Source organism: Tauraco erythrolophus, chromosome 11, assembly GCF_009769465.1.
Source record: "Tauraco erythrolophus isolate bTauEry1 chromosome 11, bTauEry1.pri, whole genome shotgun sequence".
Classification (NCBI taxonomy): Eukaryota; Metazoa; Chordata; class Aves; order Musophagiformes; family Musophagidae; genus Tauraco; species Tauraco erythrolophus.
This window is the reverse complement of record NC_141475.1, coordinates 24,374,020-24,397,122: the sequence shown is the minus strand read 5'-3', so window position 1 is coordinate 24,397,122 and position 23,103 is coordinate 24,374,020. Positions and strand designations below refer to the sequence as shown.

Sequence of the window (23,103 nt, the reverse complement as noted above, 5' to 3'; positions counted from 1 at the left end):
CACGGACAACTCCAGGAGCTGTCGGTTGGCTTTTCCTCTTCAGTAAGCACCAATATCTCTTATCACTTGGTGCTAGCAGAAACAGGACTATTATTAACATATGTGATATATACCACCATAGATCCCCCGCACAGGGAGGCTGACTTCGTAGCTGGTATTTTGCTCTCAAAAAGGCGAGTCACTTACTTTGTTAATACGTAGAAAAACTGCTTCTCCATCGGGGACAAATACTGCCTCACTGTCAATAATCAATTTGTAATCATTTTTTTTTCCTCTGTAAAAATCCTACCAGGCTGAGCACTGATTCACTGTAAGGGGAACTTTAATGGCCAAGTTGTAATTCTTCCAAAACGAAGGTGTATAAACAACGCGATCGAAATACTGGGCCAGAAGAGTCTTAATTAAAGAGGTACTGCCAGACGCTGCCAAAATGTCAATGAAGGTATAAAGCTGCTGGGGCCCTTACAAGTCTTCCATCAAATATTGATCGGAATTGGAGGCACGGCACCGGACTAAAAAGGATCTGTCTTATTGAGTATGACAAATTTTATGTTCCTGTAATTCTATTTAAACAGAAGGTTGTTTTTTATCCTAGGAAAAGGAGATATTAATTTATTTTGGCCTCTGTCCAGGCTCGAGAACTTTCTTTGCTGCAGGGCAACATTATTTTGCAGCACTGCATGTGCACCCGAGAGCAGCTCCCAGCATCTCGTGCAAAACCTGCCTCGGGAAACGCAGCCCCCAGGCAGGTGGGTACCCGCCGCAGAGCCATGGGGATGGGCTCGGTCCTTCCCGCTGTGCTTTGCTGGAGGTGCTGAGCGCAGCACCGTCCCACGGGGATTTAGCTCTGGGATTGCCTCTCTGACGTGCTGAAAGTGAGGAGCGATAGTGTTACCTTTGGTGGAATGTCTTCCTCCTGCCGTAACCAAGAACTTCGGTCAAACTTTTCAATGCGAGGGGGCAGAGGAGGGTTTTCTGAGGTGGGGTCCGAGTTCTGCCTTGGCATCTCAGTGCGGTGAGAGGTCACCGTTAGAGCCTCCTGAAACCCAGCCAGTCCCTTTGCAGGCTGTTCATGCAGTGACTGAGACCCAGACAAGGAGCTTCCTTGGGATTTCACAGTGACCAGATGTGGAATCTAAGCACCAAGTCAAAACAGAACTATCAGTACAAAATGGACGACAAAAAAAAAAAAAAAAAAAAAAAGAATAGTAAAAAAAAACTACTTAAAAATTTGATTAAAAAAAAAATTGATTAGCACTTCAGATGCACTAAAAAGCCCCCTTGGTTCGAGATCAGCACTGCCTTGGTTGCAGGAACTTCTGCCTTGTATCGCTTCAACGCAAGATCCATCAAGATCCATGAAAAACCGTGCTAGCACAGCTCAGCCTTGGAAAGTCAGGCAATGCCCAAGCCAAAGCCACGCTTCAGCCCTGACCGCTCCTGCGTGCGCTCGGCACGGCGATAACGGCTCGTTCCGCCAGCCCCGCACCGCTCCGCGGGTACCACCCCAGGGGCAGGGGCAGGGGCAGGGGCAGGCTGCTCCCTCCTGCCAGCTCCAGCTCCCGCCTGCCTGCCCCAGGCTGCGTTTCCAGCTCCTACGCCTGCACCTCTTGAGTTTGTGCTAATGAGGTTTGGCATGGGTTTTCCTTGTTAAAAATGAAAAAAAGGAGGAAACGATAATAAATAATAATTAATTAAAAAAAATTGTCGAGAATTCTGAGGCATAGATGGCTTAAAAAAAATATATATATCTTGAGGCATGAGTTTCTATAGGTCTAGGTAGCCCCTATCCCATGGATCAGCCCTATAGATCTAAGGGTTACGAGTGAAAGGAATACTGATATCTGCTCTGGGAAATTCACAAAGTTAAGAGTTTGTGAAATCAGAGCTTCTTCCCAGGACCTGTGAAGCTGCACTTCTTTGATACGGTGGGATTGTAACTTTTATTTGACATTTCTACCTACATGTTATGTACACATGTACACGTATCGTCTATATGTGTATGCACACATACATTTACATGGGTCTCTGGTTTTCAAGTAACTTTTTCATTAGTATTTTATTGTCAAACAATAAGTCTTTGTAGCTGTTGACGATACAGGTCGCCAAAAAGGTCACTGAAAAAATATTTGGTCAATGAGATATTGGTCAGTCAGGACATGGGGTTCTATCCACTTCCCAATGTATACAGACCGTGTACACTGGGCAAAAAAGAGCTGTACGTCTAAGGGCTTTCCTGCACGTATTTTGTTTAAGGCTGGCATTGTACCCCTGACCTACAGGTGCGCACACCACACGTGGATGGCACCTGGCTGGCACATTTTTCCCATAGGAAATCCAGCTGGACTTGGAGCAAGGGCTTTGTACTTCCCTCTGAAATCTCTGCTGGAGTCTGTGGATCTGTGGGAGCACTTCCAGGGGCTGGACCAGAGGAGCCAGCAGCGATACTCCTACAACTTTTGGCGGCAGAGTACTTACAGATCTCATGGCTGGGAGGAACTTTAAAAATAATGATGCCCCCCCTCTGTGACGGCCATGGTGATCTATGCCCTCTCCAGATGTGTTTGTGACTGATGTCAACTCAATGGAAAACCAAAACAAAAAGCTTGAATTAAAGTGGCAAAGAAAGCAAAACCTCTTTCTGATGATCCTTAGCATCAAAGCGTCCTGGGTCTTTTGTACCAGGTGCTGTGGTTTTAGTGCTTTACACAAACCAGACCCAAAGAGGAACAGAGCAACTGCCATGCTGGACCAGACCAGCGGTTCCTCTCGGTCCTCCAGCTTGTTTCTGGAAGTAACCAGTACGTGATGCTTCAAAGGAAGGTATAAACCAGCGTGATGTTTCTAACACATGGAGGTGACAAGAGGAATCCACTCATGAATGTAGATGCTGCTCTTACAAATACACTTAAAGCTGAGAAACCAGGGAGCGAGACACTATTTCCCTTTAATCCACTTTTTTTCTCATTACCTTACCAGCACCCCCAGCATCCTGGCTCTGGTAGGTGAGCCTGCCAGTGGGTGCATCATTACCTGCGGGTCCACGGGTCGGAGCAGAGGTGGGGTCCGGGCCGGCTGCACACCGCTAATGCTGAAAGACTCCGATCGAGGAGGCAGGTTGGGGTCAGAAATCCTGTTGGCCACCTTATGGGACATGGCCGGCGAGCTCTGGCGATTGAGCCGGGAGCGCTCCTCCACCTGTGGTGAGACGGGGAGAGCAGGAGAACGCCCTATAAAAAGCCATTTCCAACTGAAAACCAAGGTATGCATAGATATAGAGGAAGCTCTTTAGGTCCATCATATATATTGTACGAAGCTCTTTAGGTCCATCATATATATTGTACGATCAGGGAATCCTAGCTATCCAGAAAACTGCAATAAATGCACTTTAAAGACATGGAAAGAACTATTTGTATTTATGCACATAATTCATTTCTGAATATGAAATGGAAAAATAAAGAAAAGGCAACATGCCTCAGAGAGGTCTTTCTAGAAGATGACTCCTGAGAAGCTCTTGCTTCTTCTCAAATGTATCTTTCAGCAAGGGGACCCTTCTCCTTCACTACCATAAACACCACAAGGAGCGCTTTTGTTTGATCTGAATAAAAGAATAAACATGGCAGCCAGGAAATGGCTGGCTTTGATTTAGATTTAGTGAGTCTGGCACCTTGGCATTAAGGAAGCAGGGGGAAAAACCCTCTCCATTATTGATACAGAAATAAACCCAAAGCCCGCTGCTTTCAGTTACTCTTGATGGAAATACAGTGGTTTCAGCTAAGCCAGGCATCCGTGCGATCCGCCTGCTCCTGCAGTTTCACTGTACTGAAATTGATATTCATGCAGCATATGCTATGCAGAATTTTTGATACCTCGAGATCTGACGTACATTCTCATCTACGTATCACTAACGTGTCAAATACCCTTAGCACGTCTTGATTCCACCACGTATAATGCCATGTTAAAAGGCAATCTTTGACACAGGTTTGGCCTGGAAAGAACCACAGCTCTTCTTTAAGCAAATAAATACTCGTGAAACAAAAGAGCCGTCATATTAATAAAAACGAATCTTTTCCTCTTTCAGATACTGACCAGGAGTTGGAGTAAAATTTAGGTAAGAGATTCATGTTATGGGCTCTTTCCTTTCTAGCTCATCTGGGACCACCCAGGCCACTGCTGTGTCCCAGGAGCTCATCATAACTTCCCCAGGCGCTGCCCACCGGCTAGCAGAGGCCGTACAGAGCTCGGTTCAGCAATGCCTGCGGGAAGGAAGGAGAGCAGGGTGGGAAGGAGAACTCCCTCTGAACAAGGGGGCAGCAGCACGAGTGCCGGGTCGCAGGTCTGGTCCGGGACATCTCCTTATCAGCCAAGCCTTGGCACGAATGACAGCAGGCAGAGATGGTGCCGCCGCCGAGTCCTCCGGCTGTTCGCAGGCGCTCCCCGGCATGCTGCCAAGCCGTAATGCGTGGCTGATTAGGGAGGACTTCAAAGCTTGCATGGAGGAGAAGGCAGGAGAGTGATGAAATGGGGATGTCTGTGTACTGGGAAGGAGAAAGGCGCTTGGTTTTCCTGCTGCCAGCGTCTCCTTGCTAGCACTTTGTTGCACCAGCACAGCAGTGGATGCTCTCGGGGCTTCCCAGCTGTACTCCACAGACCTTACCGACTCCACCATTAAGCAGAGAGAGGGAAAAAGCAGCAAAACCTTGCAGGAATTCATCATCACTCCGGTTCCAGCCATCTTTAATTGAACTCAAGCTTCCCCTCAAATGGGAAACATCCCCAGCAGCTTCTGTGCAGGTCCCAGGGGAAGGCTGCTAATGTTTTAATACATCACTTCAAAGTGAGAGAAGGGTGAAAGCCACAGGGGCTGAAGGAGGTGACGTGTGCATTGGCTGCTGCAGAGAACAGCACAGCTTGTGACGCACAGCCAAGCCCCCGGGAAGCTCTGAGCTGTGGTAAAGCACCACAGGGCCCAGCCACTGCATGGAAAATGTCTGATTAATCCTTTATTGCCTCCTTTATATGCAGTCATGTATGGTATATACCTGCCCAAACCCATCCTTCAACTGACCAAGATGCAAGTACTTTGTCACTGAGAAATGAGACTTAACTACTTGCATCACTTTGTTTAGCAAATACTGGTCCATAGCAACCTGGTCTAGTGGAGGGTGTCCCTGCTTATGGCAGGGGGTTAGAACTAGATGATCTTCAAGGTCCCTTCCAACCCAAACCATTCTATGATAGCTAAAGAGTCAGTAATGGAGAGAGATGCTAATTCCAGTACTACTGCTTAAGCATGTTAATGCCACATCCCTGATTGGATCATCAGAGGGTCCCAAAACGACATCTGAAAAGGCTCAACTAGTCCTTGATTACAAGAAGAGATTTACCCAGGTAAAGAGGACAGGTCTGAGGCAGCACCCAAGCTACATCCCAAGGTAACTTCCAGCAGATAACCCTTCACTCACAAGCAGATGAGCCAAAGGGACAGCAGATGGGGATGTGCATCCACGCCTGTTGGTGGGATTATTTGATCAGATTGTTTTGCTTAGCATAAAAGAAGAGAAATCCTTGACTGCGCTCTGGTGAAGCTATGAAAGATGCAGTACAGTCCAGAGCTTTGTCTTCACCCACAGGTCAGTCTCCTAATAAGGGGACGCAGGGACACAATCGCAATGCGAGTGGCCACAGCTTCACATTTATGCTTCACCCCACGTCTGCAGGGTCATGGAGTCACCATGTGAAGATGAGTGAGGTGGGAAAAGAAGTGCATAGAGGTATGAAAAGCAGGGAGGGGTAGGGCACGAGGAGATGGTCAAGCTCCTGAGAGAGAAGACTTGAAACCAAAGAGCATAAATATAAAAACGATATGAAATACCACGCGAGATGCTCAGGGAACATCCCAACAAGCTCCACAGAGCCTCCAGAAATTGTAGGCTGAGCACCAGAGACATGTCTTTTCCTTGTTCCCAAAGGAAAACAAAGTCTCAGTATTTCTGTTAAATTAGCATGCATGGCTTGGGTATGGGACTGGCTAAACTACAGCAACAACCATGGCAGGTTGATTAAGTACCAGTGCTAGTCTGACCATCTGTACAGTCAGCAAGGATGGAATGTCAATACATGCGGCAAAGTAGCTAAACGGTGCTAAAAGTGGGACTATGCAGCAGATAAAACAGGGAAGGGAGGCAAGAGAAGTAGTTTTGGGAAGTTCCCAGGAGTGTTGTGTCAAGGCAGCACATCAAACTACTGCTCTCAAGAGCAGAAAGATGCCACAGTCACTGCTTTGAGCACTTCGTTAGAAACCAGACAGAGTGACATAGGTGATGAATAAATGGTTTGGAGAGCTAATTGGTGGAAACAACAGGAAACCTCATCTTCCCTATGATTTCAGCAAAGGGTACGAGGCCACATTCTGCTGCTGTTATTCACGTTGTGCAGTTCCCAACACCTCACTTCCAGTGACGGCATCAAAAAAAGCCTCCTCCTCCATGGAACAAAAAAAAGTGAGCCTTTGTGTTTGAGGTGGAAAGCTAAATCCAGCACTTTTCTCCTTCACCCCGGATAAAGAATAAGATTCCTTTTTATACATATCTTTGCTGTGGTTTGAAGACAGTGCCAGAGGTCCTTTAACAACGTTCTACAGGATTTATTTAAAACCAGACAATGAAGGACAGAGTTTACTCCCTCATTCCTGCCTGCTACCTACTCTCAGCTCTTCTGCAGATGGACAAGAGAGACCCAGATCTGCAGAAGGCCGCAGAGGCACCACCCAGGTCAGAAGCCTCTCCCGTCAGAGGCAGCTCAGCACATCTGGAACATCTCATCTGCAGACTCGCCTACCAAACCTCCTCTTCCACTGGAAGGGCTGGAGAACGATGCTGCGACTGGCGCATCGCCATCAAAAGACTCTGAAGACTAAATTGCAAGGGAATGAAGGAGAAACCCAAGGGAGTATGAAGAGGTGAAAAGAGTTTTTGACACCCACATTTGTCTCCGGACTGTTTGTATTACTGGCCTTTGCTTAGCAATGGATAGCTGTCTGCATTTCTTGAGCATTTGATGCTTGCAGGTATTGTGGACGCAGCTGAGGGCTGTCAAGAGGAAAGACCAGGAGACAGCTACGTGCTGGATGCACATTGCATCTCTGCCAGGACTAAAGGGTGCCAGACGTTTGGCAGCAGAGCAGCCATCCTGCTTAGTAGGAAGAATAGGCGAGTTAATAAAAGATCTTTCTGCCCAGCAGTAGGGTTACAAAATTAAACCGACTAAACACAAAGAACTTTAGAAAAATTAATAGCAAGAGTGGGCACCAGCCTTACTGGAGCCACCACAAAGAGATTAAGGAGAAAGTGTTTGCACATGATCCTGAAACCACGCTGCAGACAATGCATGTCTTCATCTTCTCGAGACTATTCAGCCAGGCAATAATTAATATTCGAGATCTCACAACTGTTACAACAATTCTCTCTTTTTGCTGCAGAGAAAAAGAAAATTGTCTTCCCTTCCTGAAAATCACAAAAGAAGAGCAATCCCAAGAGATACAGTCCTTAGCACGGGAGGAAAAGCTGTCTGGTCCCTCTTTGATTAAGGGGAACTGAATTAGTGCTCAGCAAGGAACTCTGCACCACCACCCTCTGCATTCACCCAGCAGACTTGTGGACATGCCAGGAAGGAGCATCAGGAGCTCCTGGCACATCCACAAGTCCCCAGCTACGGCTGAATCCCTCCAGGAGGAATCTGTCCTCCTCCTTGCAGGCTCTCATGGAAAAACCTCCTTCCTCCTCTCTCTTTCCTCGCACAAACGTACATGCAGACGCACACATGCTGCGTTGAACTGGGAGCGTTCCCAGCACAGCTAAGGGTACCTGCTGGAGGCCAACCCAGCAGAACACGATCTGCCAACCACGTGCCCAGCCCTGCAGACGCAGACAAGCATCACCACACTCCTCGCTCTCGCCTACCTCCTTGGCCCATGCTGGTTTCTCGCTGGCATTTATCCCTTCTTTGTAATGGTAGAGGGGTTTCTTCTCCGCCGGCCTCTGGTCCTGCCGCTGCTGCTGCTGCTGCTGCTGCAGGGAGACCAGGTAGTCCCGCTCCTGCTGCAGCTGCCTCTGCAGCCTCTCCGCTTGCCGCTGCTCCTCCAGCTGCTTGCGCTTATACTCCTACCCAGAAGAAAACACAGTGACACGGGTGCCCGGCCAGCGGGTGAACGCAGGGCTGCAAACTGCAGATTTATCTGTTGGGGTGGAAAACGGGGCCTGAGTATCTGAAAGGCTGTTTTCTGGCAAAGCTCATGGATTCTGAAGACTTTGGGGATGGAGCTGTAAAGCATCCTGGAGGAGTGACAGTTGGGAGGACAGAGCCAGCAAATCCAGATCGGGGGGTGCCAGTGCTGCCTTGCCAGGGAAACATGGTGAGACCCCCTCCGAGGGCTCAGATGTCCGCTTAGGAGTCATCATTAACTTTGCCCAGATTTTTCTGGATGGGAAGAACAAAGTGTCAATGCGGTGAGGTGCCAAACACCACCGGGTCAGACAAAACCCAACTGAAGCAAAGTCCTCTGTAGGACCAATTTGTTGTTGGTGGCAAGGGCCACGCAGCAGAGCCAACTGTATGATCTTTCCGAATCCCTTTGGCTCTATGAGATTTAATGAGTAAATAATTTTGAAAGGGCCTTTTGAAAAGGCAAGGGCTTTTGTGAGGGTTTTTCTTTTCCCTAAATAAAATTAATAGCAAGAGCGAAAAAGAATAATCCCTGCGGATTAAAAGAAAACGCAGCAAGAGTAACAGCTACCAGCGTTCAAAAGGATAACTCAAACCCAAATTCAATAAAAAAAGAGGACATCTAGAACACAAACAGCACTAGAGGGAATATACAGTGTTCCTGTGAGGAAATTAAAACGAAAGCCTTCACTTGGAATATGGAAACCCCCACGGCAGGGGGAGTTTGCCGGGTGCAGGCACGCGACGGCTCGACCACGCTCCGACATGCTGCAAACAGCCTCCAAACCCATGCGGCAGCAACGAGGGCTGCTCCTCCCGCGACGGCACGAGCGTGCCGACGCCACGGAAGGGATGCAACAAGGCAGGCGTGCGCTGCGTGGGGACCCGGCGTGGGGGAACGGCGGCATGCTGGCGGCCACCGCGTCCTGCAACGCTGTGGCATGGCAGGAGGCACGCGGGGGACACGGGCACATGCGGACGCGAGATGGGCAGAAAGCGGCAAGCGTGGCCGGGGCCTCCCATTTACCAGAAGTAGCGCTTGCTCCTGCAACAACTGCTGCTGCAGGATCTCTAACTGTCTCTGCTCCTCCTCTAACTGTCGCCTGATGTACTCCTGGAGGCATGGGCAGCAAGGATCAAAGGAAAAAAGAGAGAGAAGGTGAAAGAGGCAGTATTTCCCAAGAGGAAGGAGAAGGAGGTGGGCACCCGCATCCATCCCACCTGAGAGCTGACATCAATCCATCAGCCCAGGCACCCTCCATCCCTGCCCTAAAGAGCCTGGGGCATCATCACTCCGAGGGCAAAGGGTGAAAACCACTGGGAAACGACAAACATTAACTGGGAACGCCCCGGAATCCCACCCCAGGAACCAGTGGGTGGGAAAAACCTGCATCAAGTGTCTCCACACCCGCGGGCCAGCAAATGGATCCACGCAGCAATAAACGACAGCGGTGGGAAGCGAGACACACACGGCGCTAACAATTAAGCAATTTGCTCTGAAGTGGCAAAAGCCAGGAGTGTTTACGTGACAAGTCTCTGATTAGAGGAAGAGGAACCCGCGCCGAAGGCGATCGCCCCGCTCCCGCCGGCTCACCTGCTCGTGCTCCGCGCGCCGCCGCTCCTCCTCCCGCCGTATCTGCTCCTCGTAGTGCCGCCGCTGCTCCCGCTCCTGCTGCTTCCGCAGCTCCTTCTCCCGCCTCTGCTGCTGTGGGAGCAGGAGGCACAGGTCAGCACCTTTGCTCCTCTCCCCGGGGAGCTCAAAGTCCTTTTTCTCATGGCTTTCAGGGACCCACCTCGCCCAGTGACCCACTACGCTCCCACCCGCCCGCGGAGATGCCCTACCGGCAGGCAGGTCAGTTTGGGGTGGCAGAGGGGCTTGTCGATCCCACCCCATCCTCACACGCTCCGGTGTCTGGCACCAGCTATGACAGAACCAACAGCATCCTCCTGGCCAGCACCGGACTGTGCAGGCAATCTCATTTCTTCTCCCACTTGTGGCTGAAGCTATGCGAGCAGCACGTGGTGTCCACGTACCAGTGTGCCCAGCTGGTGGGTTAATCAGGGCCCAGACACAGCAGGGGGGGATCACCAAGGCAGTCACATGAGCCCATTGAACTCATGTCTCAGCCCCAAACCCACGCACAAGGATGAGGTGCTGCGGGAGCTGCCGCTCGCCCAGAGGGGAACGTGTCCCTCATGTTTGCTGAGACCAGAAGCTAACACAGCAGACCCCAAATCCAAGGGTTTTTCTTTTCTGAAACACAAAATGAGCAGGGTCGAGGGGCTTCCCTTGCCGTCCTCAGGCCGGCCCTGCCCTCTGCCTCCTGGGTCGCATCCCTGCTTCCTCGGCTCTGCCGCATCTTTGCCAACAGCAACCCAAGGCACTTTGGGGTGATGACAACCTCTAAGTGCTCTGAGCCATCCAGGGCGACCCCCGGCGTAACTCCTGCAGCCACCCAAACCATCCCGCTCTCCCATCCCACTCCGCACCACAGCCCCGTGCCCAGCACATCGGCAGAGGGCACTCAAATGCCAATATTGGCTACTGGGGCTCCAGCACGCGCTGGGTGCTGCAACACGCGTGCAAGCACTAATGGGGAAGGAACCTGCTGAAGCACAAGCCTGCTCCTTTTTTCCCGCTTTTTTTCCTTTTTTTTTTCCCCCCTGCTGCTCACGTGCAGCAGCTGAGCGGACTGCAGTGGTGAGGCAGGCACCGGAGGGCTTGGCAATGCCACGCGTTCGCTAAGTCAGGCGGAGGGCTGGAGCTGGCAGCTGACGGTGGTGGCTCTGCCCAAGGAGCTGGCGGAGCTACCCGGAGACAAAGATGCAGCTGCTTTGAACTACTGCTCTGCAGTAAACCTGCACTGTATGTACAGATGGATTTGGTATCGATATCTACCTACACATCGGTATCTATATAGGTATCTTCTGTACAGATATCTATGTCTATTATAGATATCCAGCTATAGAGATTTTTTGTATGTATTACAGGTATTATATAGATCTACCTCTATAATAGATATCTAATACAATAGATCCATCTCTAATATATACATTTATAATAGATATCTAATAGATAAATCTACTCTATTAAATATCTATTATAGATATTATAATTCTATTCTGTATTCTACTTTATATTCTATTATATATCTCTATATATCCCTCCAGAGACAGGCATCTATAAGTATCTTTATAGATAGATACTTATAGACGTATCTACAGATAAAAAGATTATTTTAACAAACATTTAAAGACACTCCCACGTTTCAATGTATGGAGAAGGCATTGCCTGCCTTGCTGCTACCTCCTCATCCACAGGTAACACCCACAGCCACCCTGCACGGGGACTCTGATGATTTCCTCCAGCTCAACGTCGGAGCTGCAGCACAGCTTCAGTGCCACCTATAGCCATATTTATCAGCGCTGTTCCACTCGCCTCAAGGAAGGAAAATCGCATCCAACCTGAAATAACCTGCCAGCTCCAGACTCTGGCGTGTCCCACGCCAGGGACAGTCATTCGCACTGCCCACGGAAGCCGGGGACGCATGTGTTACTCCACGCGTACGTCTGTCCTCACGAGCGCAACGTGGATGTAGGGCTGCTTGTAGTTGTTTGAACTCCGTACTAGAAATTGCAGAGGATACACCACCAGGACATGGCATCTCCGCAGCAGTAATGGGAATACACAGGATTCCTTGACTTCAGCAGTGCTCCCTGACCTCCTTAGATAAGCTGTTGGTGATGGTCATCGCTCCTGCGTGCTCAGGAGCACGGATCTTCTGGCTAACGGGTTGAATACCTGTTACCCTGAGCTTCCAATCACAGTGTGTATCACACTGGGTTTGGGGTGGGTTTTAACGTGAAGTTTTTTCAGTTAAAATAGCACGCTGCTGAATAAAGCACATAATGCTTGTGTAGGCTGAGCGTGGCTGGCAGGAGGCAAGGCCCTGAATGCCACAGCTTTTTCTTAAATAAAAATCACCCGATTAGTCTTTATTGCCAATCCAGCAGCCAAACAAAGCCAAACTCCTCCAAGCAAGGAGACAAAAGCGTTTTTTTCCGGGAGGGAACAGTGTACCACCATCCTTCCAGGGTACCAGGCGCCCAGCAGCCCCGGCGAGCTTGTCCCACTTCTGGCCTCTCTCCTGCAAGGTAGCATCTAACCACCAGCCTCCTCCACACCTAAAAGCCTATATTTAACCCCAGGAGCTGGGAATTGAGTCCCCCAGGCAGAGTTTTTTTTCAAAGCCAGGCCTGATGCTCTTCTGGATATTTAGAAGAGCTCTGTGCCCTGTCACAGCCGGGCTCTTTGGGCTGAGGCTGTGAGCAGGATGAAATATATACATTTATTGAGGCCAGGAGTACAGAGCTTCCCTCCAGCTCGACAGTATTTTTGTCAGGTCATGTTATAAGCAAGGCATTTGTCATGGTTACATTACGAGCACCTTCAGCTGAACTGAAGGTCTTAAACCACACCACCACCTCAGCAGAGTGGGGCTGAATCAGCAGAGGCACAGCCTCCCACCCTGCTTCAGCAGCTGGAAAACATCTGGAGAGGATCTGGCACTGCAGTGGGCGAAGCCTGCAGCAATGTCCCCATCTCCCCTCTGCCTCTGCCCACGCTGGTGCCGAGTAGCACCGGGATGAAGGGGATCCTGTTTAAAGCAGGAATTGAGCTCAGCAAGATGCAGCTGAAAACTGCATTTGAAAAGAATATGTAAGAAGAAAAAAAAAAAAAGGATATTCAAAGCTCTCTATTTGCCTCCTTTTCTCCCTGTTTTCTGCCCTCCCTCTCCTGCTGCGAGTGCACACTTCCTACGTTTTTCCAAGCCTGAAACTACTGTGTGTATTTACACTATCCAGATCCATTATTCATGCAAGGCAAGAGCACCAATTAATTAGGACTGCATTTATATAACTCTGCAGGTAAAGCTATATGTAGCTGCTTGTAAGCCAGAACGGGCTCTTACTTGCGCTGCACTGGAAATGACAGGTATTAAATATTGATGAGGGAAGACATACAAAGGAGAAACCTCTGATGAGAAGACCCTCGGAGGCCTGGCACGAAACAAGGACTTCAAAGGAGCAAGCTTGCTTTGCTAGATCAGACGCATCCAGGCCTATGAGCAGCCAGCGAGCCTGGAGAGGCACCGACGCTCGTAAGAGGAGGCTCCTGGAAACCTTGGCTGCTGCTCCCAAACACGAGCATGACCCAGCAAAGAAATGGAAGGGGAATTCCAAGCGACAAACGAAAACAAATATTCTAGGTGGTTGTGTTGTTGTGACAGGCTCATTTATCTGAGTCACCAGGGAAAGAGCGACTGTGGCTGGAACATCGTCTTCCCTGACACATCAAGCACTGGAGCACAGAGAAGTGTTTCCCACTGGTAGAGAAACTGGGTCAGAACTTCCCACCATGGCAAACAGGGTTCTGATACACTCTAAACCATCGCAGGAGCCTTTAATTTGGGATCATCATGAAGGGATGCTCCATGCAGGAAAACCATGAACATGCTTTATAACCAAAGGAAAACTAGAGAGATGTAAGGCTTAGCACATACCTGTACTACAGGAGCTGCTGTAACGCAGCTCTCCTTGGAAACCGGTAAGGGGCTACTGCTGGGACCACCACGGTGCCAGAGTGTACCGTACCAATGCGAGGAGGTTGTCACCTTAACGAAAATGCTCCTACAAGCTATACAACACTTGAACATGCAGAAGAAAATAACAACCACCATTTTAGGCGGCCTAAATTTATCTGTAATTAATTGTTGGAAAGTTTTTGCATTGCTTTGTAAGAGCTTCCAGTAGACGGTCTTCTGCTGGTTAACGTATAAAGGAGCCGCAGCAAAATTTTTTATCCCCTGAACATTCAGCTCGATAACTGCACTGAATGAAACCTCACATAAAAACAGCAAGATGCTTAGCTTTGCCTTCTATGCTCCCAGTAAAGACCTGATAGTGAAAAAATCCACAACACAGCAGAAAAATGAGGTTCTGTAAAGCCCTCCCTGACTACTTCTGCCCACTGCTGCCAAGAGGTCCACACAGAGATTTGTCTTGCAGTATCCCTAACACTCCTGACTGGGAGATGTGTTATTCCTACAGCTCAGCTGGAATTTTGGTGGTTAAACTGGTGCAGCAAGGCTCATTCTGCGCCAGCATCAAATGGAGGACTTACTAGGGAATTATATATATATATATATATAGGGAAAAATTAAAATACATTCACGCCGATTCACCCTTCTGCATTATACAAATATTTTCCTTAGTGCTATTTGATCTATCGATATTGAATGCTGCAATTTTTTTTTCAGTTAGTTCTGGTACACATTTTGAATTCACAAGACTGACTTTCTGCACGAGGGAAAACAAAGCTGCAACTCTACTCCCATGAAGGTCCTGGTTTCAAAGCTAACTTGGGGATTTTTAGTTCCAACACAATTAAAGACAGCTGCAAATCTAAATCTCTCCGGCTGCCTGGAAGAAGATTCAGCCTTAAAGAAAGAAATTGGTCAGCTGTGGAAAAAGGAGACCCAAGCGCCCAACAGATGCAAGGAGGCACGCTAAGGATGGTAGCAGGTCTCAAGGGCAGCATGAGGTCCATCAAGAGACCATCAGGACACTTCCTCACTTGACTTTTTTATATACGCATTTGATATTGTTGGTGGAGCAACATTATGAGACAGTGGATTTTCCCCAAAGGGCCCTAAAATTAGAGGTACTTTCTGACAAGTTCAGAAATGCCAGTTTAGGAAGATCAAGATGACCGAAAAAAATGGGATTCCTTCATTATGAGGTCTGTTGGGTGAGGTAACAGAAACGATGGGAGCTCATTCCCTGGCAGTATTTGAAGACAAGATTGGAAAACCACAAGAAAATGTACTGAAGGTCTGCACTGACAGAGGAAGGGACCGGTTATCCCACTGACAGCCTTCCTCCAGCTCTTTTGCTCTGCATCTTCAGTGCAAACTAACTCCAGGCATTTTTGAGCTTGGCATGCTCCTCAGTCAACCATTTTGGCACTGTGGCGCAGCTGATGCGCTTGCTCAGCCTGGCCACCTTCACGGCGTCATTATTATGAGTCAGAGCTCTTCCTGTAAATACAGTAACATGCCTGGCACTACTGAACAGGCTGACTTAGGAGCCCCAAAAGCCACTAGCTCCCAGCGTTTATTTGTCCCGGATGCTCTATTGGGTTTTAAAGGTCAACTTTATTTTGAAAGTACAGTAATCTGAGCCTTCCACTGGTCTCTCCTCCCAGAGATCTGCTGGTAGAGTGCTGGTGTGGGAGGCACGCCCCATCTTAGTCAGACCATAAAGCAGCACGGAAGAAATCCTGTTCTCATTAACCAAAATAAATCAAGAGCCCAGCGTCAACAGCTGAAGTTAGTGCAAAGCTGGTGTAAGACAAAGCAGAGAGGCCAAACGGCAACAGCCTGGCTGCTGCCAAAGGGTTTGAGTGCCATTGTGGTGGGTAAGAGAGCCGGAGCAGCACTGCTCTCTGGAGCAAAACTGCAATCGTAGAATCATAGAATGGTTTGGGTTGGAAGGGACCTTAAAGATCATCTAGTTCCAACCCCCCTGCCATGGGCAGGGACACCTTCCACTACACGAGGTTGCGCAAAACCTCATCCAACCTGGCCTTGAACACTTCCAGGGATGGGGCACCCACAGCTTCTCTGGGCAACCTCTTCCAGTGCCTCATCACCCTCAAAGTGAAGAATTTCTTTTTTCCATAAATCTCCCCTCTTTCAGTTTAAATCCATTGCCCCTTGTCCTATCACTACACGCCCTTGTAAACAGCCCCTCTCCAGCTTTCTTGTAGGCCCCTTTGGGCACTGGAAGGCTGCTAGAAGGTCTTCCCAGAACCTTCTCCAGGCTGAACAGCCCCAGCTCTCTCAGCCTGTCTTCATAGGAGAGGCATTCCAGCTCTCGAATCATCTTCATGGTTGCCTTCTGAACCCTCTCCAACAGCTCCATGTCCTTCTTATGGAGGACATAGATCAATGACACAGATGGAATGTGCTGGGTGTCTCTGGGCAGCGATATCAAACTTGGCGCAGCTGACAGCCACTGTTTGGTACCTCTGTCTGGCCATCAGATGCTTCCTGTCCCAAAAATATATTGGAATAACAAAGACCAAACTATATCCAACACTGGTTGGCTGTGCTAGAAATAGCGGGACAGCCTGGGGGTACAAACCCCTTCTGTGTCCCCGGGCAGAGGCAGTGTCCCTCCCCAGGGCAGACGCTGGGACTCTTGTGAGCAGGAAGCTCAAGGGGAGGATGCTCAAAGCTGCTTGTGCGGCTCCTCTATCCCACTCCCTGCAGGAGCGACAAGACTTTTTTTGCTAATCTGCCTCTACTGTTTTTCAGGATTTCCTACAGCAGCCCACAGCAGATACATGACACCTTGCAGCTGGCAAAGCCGCAGCCGGTTGCGCTGGGGAGCATCCCTCCCAACCGCTGCCACCACTCACCGCCTTTGCAACAGAAGGTTGGTACCTCTTCAAGGACTCCTGCTTTAATCCTCACCATAGCAACTCGGCTGTGTTTCTTGCTCACCACGCGAACGGTGTCTAATAGAGAGCAGAGCTCATTTCACTCCATGGCTGGAGATGCAGGTGGCTAGACAGACCCAAGAAGATGGGCAACTGAGAAGGTGGTGGGGCCATCACAGCCTCCAGCGCACCGCTCCCCGCTCTGCCCTCATCCTGGCTGAGCCCACAGGGCTGATCACACCGGTGGCACCATGCCGAGGTGGGCAGAGGATGTCCTTCAGTTATGGTCCTGCTGTCTTTTCCCACTTCTCCAACATGGCAGGAGCACAAAAACGCCTCTTTCCTGGCTTTGCCCCAGATCACTCCCTTTTGATTTAAGTCCAAAAACTCTAAGGCAGCTGGGAAGGCAGCAATGGGTGAGGAGCCCAGGGAGGCTGTGAGAGCCATCAGAAACAGAAGCATTGATTTTAAACCCTGGCTATGGTGGCAATAGCTATTGATGACATGGGGGAAAGGACAAGGGGACCGGCAGAGCCCGGGAGGGCTGCGCAGAGCCGGGCTCCGCAAGGCAGCACCTCCGAGCACAGCTCGCCAGCTTAGCAAGGGGATTAGCCCTCCGTTCAAAACCTGCCTGGGACGCGGCAAAAAGAGACAACAATTTTCTTCTATGTGAAGAGCACGTATTAGTAGAGCAGCAAGTATTGTATTCATTACAGGATTGCGGCTAATCTGGTGTCTGCTTTTATTCTGCTGCTGTTCTGCTCCCGCACCGCTTGCAGCAAGCAGGCTGGGACAAAGGCAGAGCCAGGCTTCCCTACGGCAGTCTGCAGATCTATTGGGGCACGGGATCTCGGGGCGCGTCTACGTGCAAACCCCGTCCTCTCTCCTAGCAGCTTCCCAGCTTTGGGAAGGGTGCAGGATGCAAGGAGAGCCTGACCTACAGGGTATCGAACGCGCGACGCTCTGACAACACCACAGACCTACATATTTACCAGACTGAAAAAATGCTTTGCTTGGGATTTGCCTGTGTTGGTTTTCACCCCGGAGGGGCTCAGAGGACCACCTCGAAGAGAGGCAGGCCATACCATCACCATCATCATCACCATCAGCTGCCTGAAATTCCTTCCTGTCTGCGCCCGTGGCCTGGGCGCATTACCCAGCACGTGGAGGGTCCGGTTAAATGTAACAAACGCTCTGGCTCATGCAAATTAAGAGGGTGGCTTCTCTGATGGCCCCTTTACTGCAACTCCTTTTTACAGATATATCAGTGATCTCTTTGGAAAGCTAATTTAATTACCCTCAATGTATGAACCCTTCAACGAGATGCTTGGGATGAGTTCAGTGCCAGGCAATGGGTTTCTTCATGCAAAACCATATCAAAACCCTCAAACCAGGAGAAACCTCTCCTTATTCTTTGGTGGACTTCTGCAGTCCAGGAACTGAGAGCTAAACCAAAAGCGAGTGCTTTACACAGAGAACACAGCCAGGCTGCGCATCTCACGGACACCCAAAGTCACCCGGTCAAATCCCGCAGCTGGATTTTAAATGGGGTGGATAATTTTATGACCGATCGCATTTGTAGCTGGTATGTTAAGACAAGGGTAATGAAATCTTATGCTTTGGGGCACATATGGATCATTGAACAAGTCAGGCAGGCATCTGCCCCTCCCCTGCAAGAGAAATTGTAATTGGCAGGGACTGGAAGGACTAGAGTTGAAATTGTGGATTAAAGGGGATGCAAGTGGCACGTGGATCTGGGGAAAGGGCAAATGGAGCTATTCAGCTTCTTCTCAAATGTAACAGTCCACAGCAGCAAATAATGATAATGAACTTGACAGATGCCTGGACCAGTAGGAGTTTTGCCCACCTTGACTGAATACAGCTATCACCCCAGTAACGAGCTAACTCTGCTCAGTAGTTCCAGGGATCCTTTTAAGTTTGGTATTCCAAGGACTTATTTATAGCAAACCAGCTCTATTACCTTCACAAGAGTTGGCAACACTTACTATGATGAGGAGAGTGGCTGGAATACAAAAGACATGAGCCGGGGGTTTGTCCAGTGCAACAAAACATTTGGGGTTACCCACTGGAGAGGTCAGGACATGATCTTCTTACATCAGGCTGAGAACAGTCACTTGGGACTCGCTACCAGAAATCCCGCTGTTCCACCCCAAAACAGCCTTTGCCACCGGGCCATCACTCGGCTCTGGCCAGTTACCTCCTCCAGCCTTCGCCTCTGCTCCTTCTGCTCCTCGATCCGCTTCTGCCGCTCGGCCAGCAACTGCCGCTTGTGCTCCTCGTTCTCCCGCTGCTGCTGCTCCAGCTGCTGCCGGCGCAGCGCCTCCGACCGCTCCTTGTTCGCCAGCTGCAGCCTCAAGAAATCCCGTCTCAGCGTCGACTCCCCAGGCAGGTTTAGGATGGAGCTGTATAGAAGAGAAATGTCAGAGAAGATCCCCTCCCTGCATCCTTAAACCTCTTGCCAGGGGAAGTTCTGTGTGATTTTTCCACCGTGGCTCCTCTCCCCTTCATCTCGACAGCATCCCAACATCCGACAGAGCTTGGGAGGCAGCGGATGGAGAGATGGGAGGACCACGAGCGCTGGGGCAGGGCAGCAGGCAGAGTGCTCTGTTCACAGCTCACCAGCCATTTATTTGCCAAAGGTTTCCCTTACGTTAAGTTTCTAACTGAAGCCTCTCGCGCTGCAGCAGCACACACTATATTTAGCTGTTTGCAAAGCACATTTAGCATGAATCATTGCCAACTATTAAAATATGACATTATCTCAGTCAAATAATGGAATAACTTGATACTAATTACAACAGCTCTGAAAAACATCACCAAAGAAAGAAAGTTCCAGCCCTACCATGCTTGCAGCAGCACTGGGGAGGTTTCACGGTAAAAAGTTACATGGAAATAGGGAATTACACTTGAATGTGAGGAATTGCATTTTAAAAAGTCTTCCTTAATTTCACTTCACATTTTTTGCACAACTAAACACCTACACTCCCGTCACAGCACCACACCGTGCTGCAGATCCCACAGGTGATGGGTTGCTCAGATCTTCTTCCCCAGCTTTTGGCCAAGCTGATCTGTAGCATCAGTTCATACCCTCCCACCCAGCACCTAGCAGAGGGAATGTACTCTGCTCTGCCAGGGAACAGGACTCAGTGCTCAAACTGTCCTTTTTCCATTTCTAGCTACTATCAGCCTGTAATCCAAGACCGTTTTAGACAGAATTAGAGATGTACGTGCAGAAATGCAATGCTGATTCTTACCTGGGCTCCCCAGAGTCGTTTTCCTCCTCCTCCTCCTCGCTTCCACTGTACTCGTACTCTGTCTCATCTAGGAACAGAATTGCCCATCAGTGCCCTTTGCTGGACTCACTTGTTTTTCCAGTGGTTGAAAACCCCCGAGCTCTGAGGGCAGAACATACAACTCTCTCTTTTCTTGCAGGACAAAGAATAAGCAGCATTACTTCTCTGTGTTTTTTGCTTTACCGGCGGGCTGCGAGGCCAGGGAAACATCGTTGGTCTCCCTGGGTGCTGGCACCTCGTGCGCCCGTGCTGCCAGGAAGCGGGCTGTAGTCCCGGCCGGAGCACTGCGGGCAGGGCCAGGGCAGCGGGCAATGGCTCCAACAACCAGACACTCGATGTAAAGATGGGAGGGTGTCCATAAAATAAAAATTTACCCCCCTACAGCGAAGACAGTGAGTGACTCCCTTCTTCAGGAGGGGCACCACAAGCTACTGAAGCCACAGGCATGAGAACGTGGGATTTAACTATTGCTCTGAAGGCACCAACTCCTCTCTCCCTAAACATATGCTCTTCCTATGCAAATCCATGTATTTTCCAGGCAATGAAGACATCTACATAAACGCTCAGCTGCAATGTTGTGCTACATACTGTGATTTCTATTGGGATATCATCTTTATCGGATGAAGGGAACGATAGTAAAAGAAAGGCTCACATTTATCCAATTACTCTCCATCTCTAGGGTCCAACGCTCATTTGCCAGACTAAACACATGTAATATTTCACTGGGATCCCGTTTTATTGTTTTGATTGTAGTGAAATCTATTACAAGGGGCTGGAAGGTACGTATGAAAAATTAATACCACTACCAATAAGAAGAGAAATAGCGACATTAATTTGCTGGATTCTACAAAAGCGGTTTCAAATTAAAATTTGGTTCACAAGCAGCTGAACACTTTAACAAGTTTCCTCGGCTATCTGATCTTCCTTTCAGAGGACTTCGATAGGGCCTGGAGAACCCACGGAAAACACTCAGTTTAATAGGTTATTCCTAGTCAACGCAATTGCTTTGGGGCAAGGGTCTTATCTAGATGTTCATTTGCAGAGCTCTGCTCATCGCTGGTGCAGCACGTAGATCAACAGACTCGGCATGAAATACGTGAGCTGGGAAAAAGTCAGTTTAGCAGATTCTCCCTCCTGCATGCCAGTACGTATATACGTAGGCATAAATTTTATACACACGTTTTAATGAATCAAAGCTTAAATGTTCCATGTGGAAATTACCACCTGGACAAAAAAGACACCATTTTTTCATTAAGAAAAAAAATTAAAAAACACTGCTTAGCTCTAAGGACAATCACCTATAGGCTTGATTGTTTTGTTATAGATATTTACTTCTGTTTCAACAACTGAGAGGAATCAAATCAAACAAAGTAATCCGACCTCAAAACCAGAAGCAGCGTGGTCACACAGAAGGACCACACCTATTCAACTCAACCAGTTTGTGAACGACATTAGCCATCCGAACAAGGGAAACATACTGAGACCATGAGCAACCCAGTCCTCTTTGCCTTCCTTCTTCTGCTCATGTTTCACCCAGACAGATGTGCCTTGGTCTACCCTAGGGATCTCCAAGCACATGGCAGAGGTGAAGGATTGCCCAGAACACTGCTTCTCCACGAACCTTTCTCGCCTCGCTTCTTTTTAGTCCTATCGATGTGGTCCTTGAGCTGGATGCGGACCTGCCTTTCGTTGGGCTGGTCTCGGATGAAGGGGTGTTTCATCAGCTGCTCCGTGGTTGGTCTCTGGCTGTGGTTCTTCACTAGGCAGCTCTCAATGAAGGACTGAAACTTTTTAGACCTGGGCAAGGACAGAAAAGGAAGGTACAGAAAAAACAGGTAACTATATTGATTCTTTTATTAGAGAGTGAGAAACCTGTGGATATTTGATAAGATAATTTGGCTGCTACACAGTTCTTGCTCAGATACAGCCTTCCAAGAGGATTCTCATGACTTCTCTGCTGATGCTTAGCACGGTCTCAAAGCTGCACCATCACACGTGCCCTTGATCACCTTATCCTCTCCTACTCTTCCCATGCATGCTCCTATCTGTGTCTTCCTGGTGCATTTAGGAGAAACCACCATTCTGCTGAGTCTGGAGAAAGGTGGGAACCATCAGTATGACTAGGAAACCACCAAAGCCAGATGTCATCAATGGCAAGCAAGAAAATGCTGTGTTCCTCCTCCCCTATGAAAGCGCACGTTGGAATGAGAGACAACACATACGGATAAAAATGCAATTCCTTAATGGATTGTTTCTTATATTTTGTGGCCCTAGGTGGTGTTTCAAGAGATGTAATTTTCTGAAGATGAATGGGACAAGCTAAGTTGACTTTTTTTAGATTTAAACACCCAATATTACACAGCCTGTTAAAGGCCAGACAAGCTCTGGGAGATGCTTGCTGCCCGCAGCCCTTCCCTGCTCTCTCAGGGCGAGCCCCAGCAGCACTACTGACCCACCAGGTCCTGGGGGCCACCATGCCCCGGTCCCCCTCATCACAGACCCAGGTAAATGGGACATGATCTTCAGGCACCACAACTTGAGCAGAGGTGGGAACATGGCTGTGGTGGCAGAGCCCAGCCCCTCCTCACAGCCTGCCTTCCCGCAAACAGTTAAACTCAACCTCTGCTAAAATAATTCCAGCCAAATCTTTAATAAACAAATCTCTCAGTCTCAAATGTTGCATATCAAAAGTTTTCCTGGAACTAATTTCACCACATTACAAACCCAAGAGAACAGGGATTTACAAGGAAGATAGATGTTGACAGGCCACTATACTCTATGCTGCTTTAGCAAACAGGCAAATGAGTGTAAATTAATGTCAGAAGCCAACAGATACTACAGAATTGCATTAGAAGCGAAACAATAAGCTTTCAGGGATTTTACTTTTAAGCTGCCAGACTAAAAGTAATTTATCTTTTAAGTGCTAATCCATACAAATTGAGATGCAAAAATAAAATATACTACTGCATCCAATTAAATCCTCCCTCCAGCTTTATTAATGAGCACATCTTCCTTCCTCACCTTGCCTCAAGAAACCCTGTGTCTTGGTGTACCCAGAAG

The 23,103-nt window shown here is 48.8% G+C and overlaps 1 protein-coding gene across 2 annotated transcripts in view; it reads right to left on the bottom strand.

Moving 5' to 3' along the window:
• The window catches only part of TNIK (TRAF2 and NCK interacting kinase), a 162,485-nt gene that overhangs the window by 28,028 nt on the left and 111,354 nt on the right, over window positions 1-23,103 (bottom strand). Inside the window, exons 10-17 of one of the 2 annotated variants that reach the window (XM_086618726.1) lie at window positions 21,665-21,840; window positions 20,005-20,071; window positions 18,948-19,152; window positions 9,818-9,928; window positions 9,251-9,337; window positions 7,962-8,162; window positions 3,034-3,198; window positions 896-1,135 (exon numbers count right to left, since the gene is read on the bottom strand). In XM_086618726.1, the coding sequence (XP_086474852.1) occupies window positions 896-1,135; window positions 3,034-3,198; window positions 7,962-8,162; window positions 9,251-9,337; window positions 9,818-9,928; window positions 18,948-19,152; window positions 20,005-20,071; window positions 21,665-21,840 (1,252 nt within the window). The remainder of the gene's footprint in view (window positions 1-895; window positions 1,136-3,033; window positions 3,199-7,961; window positions 8,163-9,250; window positions 9,338-9,817; window positions 9,929-18,947; window positions 19,153-20,004; window positions 20,072-21,664; window positions 21,841-23,103) is intronic. The other variant, XM_086618727.1, reaches the window with a different exon arrangement.